The sequence below is a fragment of the Cyprinodon variegatus genome, unplaced genomic scaffold (assembly GCF_000732505.1).
Source record: "Cyprinodon variegatus isolate N-32 unplaced genomic scaffold, C_variegatus-1.0 Scaffold264, whole genome shotgun sequence".
In the NCBI taxonomy this organism is placed as follows: Eukaryota; Metazoa; Chordata; class Actinopteri; order Cyprinodontiformes; family Cyprinodontidae; genus Cyprinodon; species Cyprinodon variegatus.
Window position 1 is genome coordinate 407,795 of NW_015150717.1, and position 4,481 is coordinate 412,275.

Here is a 4,481-nt window from a genome sequence, read left to right on the forward strand (position 1 = left end):
ATCCATCCATCCATCCATCCATCCATCCATCCATCCATCCATCCATCCATCCATCCATCCATCCATCCATACACACTCACATAGTCATAGCTAAGGGCTATTTAGAGACACTGATTAAGATGCAGAGCACACAAACTACAAACTCTGAAAAACAAAAAATATTTAAAACATGTAAAGTTCATGTGAATATTGGAAAGCATGTCTTAATGGAGTTAATTTCAAACAATTTTTAAAAGAAGGGTTTAATTTGTTAAAGTATGCAATGAAAATGTAAATTATCCCTCGCTTTACTGATCAGGTTTTCCTCCATCCAAAAAAAAACAAACAAAAAACACAACATATGAGTAATTGCCTTAATTTTAAAAGAAGCTCTGCCAACCCTTTATCTGCCTCTGTGTCCGAGAAAGAGAAAAATTGCACTGTGCTGTTATACTGACACAAACACATGGATCATCCCCTCCCCATGCTCTCACTGCCTCCCAGCAGACTGACCAACACAGACGTTCTCATCATCCAGTTCGGCAGAGGCGTTGCGGAAGTATCCCAGTCTGCAGTGTTGGCAGTTCTGGCCTCTGGTGTTGTGCTTGCAGCTGACACAAGTGACGATGTTCAGGTAGTCGATGTAGCTGCAGCGGTTGGAGTGGCCATAGCACTCACAGTCTGAATGAAAAGAGACAGATTACAATTTAGTTCTCTAAAAGAAGAGGCTTATGTTTTGACCTTACTTTAAAGTGTAAATGATGGGAACAGGGAAGGAAATTTATTTCAGGTGACGGTAAGAAGTGTAAATTGATTTGTTCTAACAAATCTATCAGACAGGTTTAAACATCAGTTTAAAGAATAAATGGCTCTGTTTGCGTTTTATGGGGCAGCGCTCTCAGCTCTATATTGGGTCCATAAAGACAAACCACTCCCTCTCCATTAGTGCACTCACAGGTTTGCTGAGTCTGCTTTGGTGTGCTGCACTGATTACTGAAGGGAATTCCTTCATCCTCTGTGATTCTGAGGGCACGTATTTGTGTTCATGCATTTAATCTTGTGTAGGTTCAAGCATGTTAATTCTTCCTGGGAATTTAATTACATTACCAGATGACTCGATTATACGCTGCAAAATCATAAACAAGGGAATTGGAGGCGAGGAGGACAGTCAGTGTTTCTGTAGCCAAAGCTGACACTGCGAAATCAGCCTCACATGATGAGTCCAGTTTGGAGAAGGGAAATAGATTGATCCAGATCTGTTTTTAGAGATTTACACAATAGAAATGAGATGCATTCAGGGCAGTTTTCCTTTCATAGTTTTTTCTCGTTAAAGTCAAACCCAGGGGTCTGTTGTGCATGAAATAACTTGCAATCAATTTTAGGAATATGAGAGCTCCAGTGGTAATTAAAGGTTGTGAATGCTAAAAATTGGTTTATTTATTACCTTAATTGGAATGTGGTGGAGTTAATATAATGTAGTTTAGATTTAACTCTAACTTTTTTTTAAATCCTGATCCAAGTATAATCACCGTTAGATCAGCAGATTGAAAATCTTCTTGCAAATTTCTGGAGTTAGGGTTAGGGGTACTAATAATATAATTTATTACATTATTTAGCTAAATCTTTCGCTGTTATTGGTGATATAACTGGCTGCTTTCTTGATTGGCAGCACAAACTTTAAGGCTTAGTTTACTTTTTCAATTAGAGTGTTTTTTGATGCAATACAAAAAATTAAGCCTAAATATCTTACTGGTAAATATGAATTTGAAATTAAGCTTGTTAAAAGGGAATCTTGCCACACACTTTTATCAGTGTAATTATTGTAAGTGAGAGTTTTTGGACCTTTTTTTTTTTTTTATCAAAACACAAGTTCTTAACTTCCTTTCTGAAATCCATGATGAAAGCAGAGCCAAAGACATATTGTTGGTTTTCCATTTTTTTTGTATTGGATGTTTTGGATGACCATGCAAGCTGATCAAATTCATCAAAAGTAATTAGAAAAGCGCTTGAACCCTTCAATCTTTAACAGGATTGACAGATTCGTTCAGTAATGTAAAAAGTGACTTTGCTCCCAGTGCAAAGCTTGCTTAGCAGAGATATTTGCTGGAGGTGAGGTACAGAGAGGATGCTAGTTTTTTGTCCGAATAAATCCGATACAGGCTTAAATTCTATTGAATATAAAAATAAATATGATCTCTGACAGAAACAGCATAAAAAAATAGATTTTATAAAACATTTACCATATTTATTTCAGACAAAATATTTTTTCTAGGAGCAGGAAATATTACCTCTACATCACTGTTTTTTCATGCCAGGAGTGAACACTTGGCTTATATATTTATATTTTGTCACAGACAATAAATATGTAAAAAAGCAGAGAAATATTTTATATAATCTTAATAGTGACTTAGTTTTAGAAGACTTTCTATCCAAAATAATAAATTTAAAAGACAAAAATGTTTTTCTTAATTTTCATATGGTTTTTGCCTTTTTCAGTTTTCTGTTATTGTTCATTGTATGTATGGGCTTTATTTTTATATCTGCACTTAAAGAACCTGTGAGCTGCATTTTAAATGTAATTGTAAACAGATATAAATGCAAAATCATATTTTATTCAGTTGTTGTATTTTTCTACATTTTAAAATAAATATTTTTTAAGTATTGGAAAGTAAAGGCCCAAAGAGTTTAATCTCCTTCTACATTAAAACTCTGATGGAAGTTTTATTTGATATGTAAGCAGCCTCTCTGATTTTTTTAATTTTTTTTAGCAAAACACAAAAAAGTAAATTTGCATAATGATTTAAAGAATTTCTCTTCAGAGACAGATTAATGTGCAGCAACAGAGGTCTCCATGTTGTGCAGAGGCGGTGCAGCCACCAGTGGAGAGATGCTGTCCCACATTCGCTCCGTGATTATCTTGGCTGGGGCTGCTCCCTAATTACGCTTTTATTAAGCTTTAGAAGTTGGCTGCAATAGTGTGCTGCAAGGCATCACTGTCCTCTAAAGAGGCGTTTACCGGGCATGTTTATGCAAATACACATTTAAATGCACATTAAAAAGTCGGAGTTTAGCTGTTTAATCAGCCGTCACATTATTATTTTATTATTGTTCGGCTGATGATGCCAGCTAAAATATTAATGAGCCGGAGAACCATAAAGTGCCTTTCTCAGCACTGAGGGAACCATGCAAGCAGTAGGGGAGACCAGCCTAATTAAATATAAATGGCCAATTACTTTGCAGACTGGAAAGGCAATGGGACATTCTTCCTCAAATTAGCACAATGAGTCAAGATGCTGGTTTATTGGTATTTATCAGTTGTAGATGGTTAACAGTGAAATGTTATTTAGGGAAAGGACGGAGGACTAAGCTGACAAAACAATAATTGGATTTTTTTTTCCTAACAAGCATCCTTTTCAGAGGAAAAAAAGAAATGTAAACAGCAGTTAGATGTTTGAACAGGAATATTGACAAAAAGTGTTGCGTCTTACCTTAATCAAGGACATAAAGTGAACACAACCATGAGAGGGGAGAAGACAGAGTGAAAATAATGCATAAATGGAACATGAAGGAATTTTTCCACACACTTTATACTTTAGAGGATCCAGAGGGTGTATAAAGCCTAATCGACCTGTGCAGCTCTTCAGACCTCATGCTAAAATTATTGGTCTCTTACCTTTAAAATTGTCGTAAATGATCCCCAGTAACTGTTCGACCTGGGGCTCTCCTGAGATCAAAAGTTTCAGAAGTCCTTTGGGGAATGAAGGAATCTGTATTTAACATTCATGTTATTCAGTGTGCTATAGTCTTTTATAGCACTTTACATTCTCACAGCTGGAGTCTGTACAGCCTGGAGGGCTGTGTTAGAATGACACAGGAGTCTAAACAGGAATCTAATTGATGTTTGGTGTTTGGGTTCGAAACTAGTTTACCAGATGAAATGGAAGTTTACCTTTAAAGCTGACAAATTATAACTATACAGTGATCTCGACTGGTTAGATATACAAAGCTGGAAAGGATTTATATTAAGTAAATATCTAGTCCTGCCCTCTATATTATAATGAGTAGGATTTGATTGATTTGGCTGAAAAGACAGAAGGTTGTCAAACTCCCAGGAACAGAACAGTTTTTTTATTTTTCAAACTTAAACTTCCATTACACTTAACAGGATACTCAACTTTAAATAAATAAAGCATAAATACTGAAGCATATCTAGTTTGATCCTGAGGAGCTGAAAGGTTTTATAGCCATGGATTTCTTCAGTCAGAAGTTTACATACACAAAAATTAGTGTTCACTTCAACAAGCTGGTAAGGCACAGACAAATAGTTTCTTTTTTTTGGGGGGGGGGGGTGTCTAAAAACCTACAATTTATATGAAATACTAGAGAAATTCTATCCTTAAATGCTGTGGTGATCATTAACTATGGGGATGGGGTGGGAGGGGTGGGGGTGGAATCAGTTAAAAACATTACGATATACCAGCAAAGATTGAAAGATAAGAAAC

The 4,481-nt window shown here is 35.8% G+C and overlaps 1 protein-coding gene across 1 annotated transcript in view; it reads right to left on the minus strand.

The window, feature by feature from the left end:
- Positions 1-43: 43 nt before the first annotated feature.
- Positions 44-4,481, minus strand: part of LOC107089750 (netrin-G2-like) — a 94,935-nt gene continuing 90,497 nt past the window's right edge. The window contains exon 6 of the mRNA XM_015382700.1: positions 44-660. Coding sequence (XP_015238186.1) covers positions 470-660 — 191 coding nt within the window. The 3' untranslated portion in view covers positions 44-469. The remainder of the gene's footprint in view (positions 661-4,481) is intronic.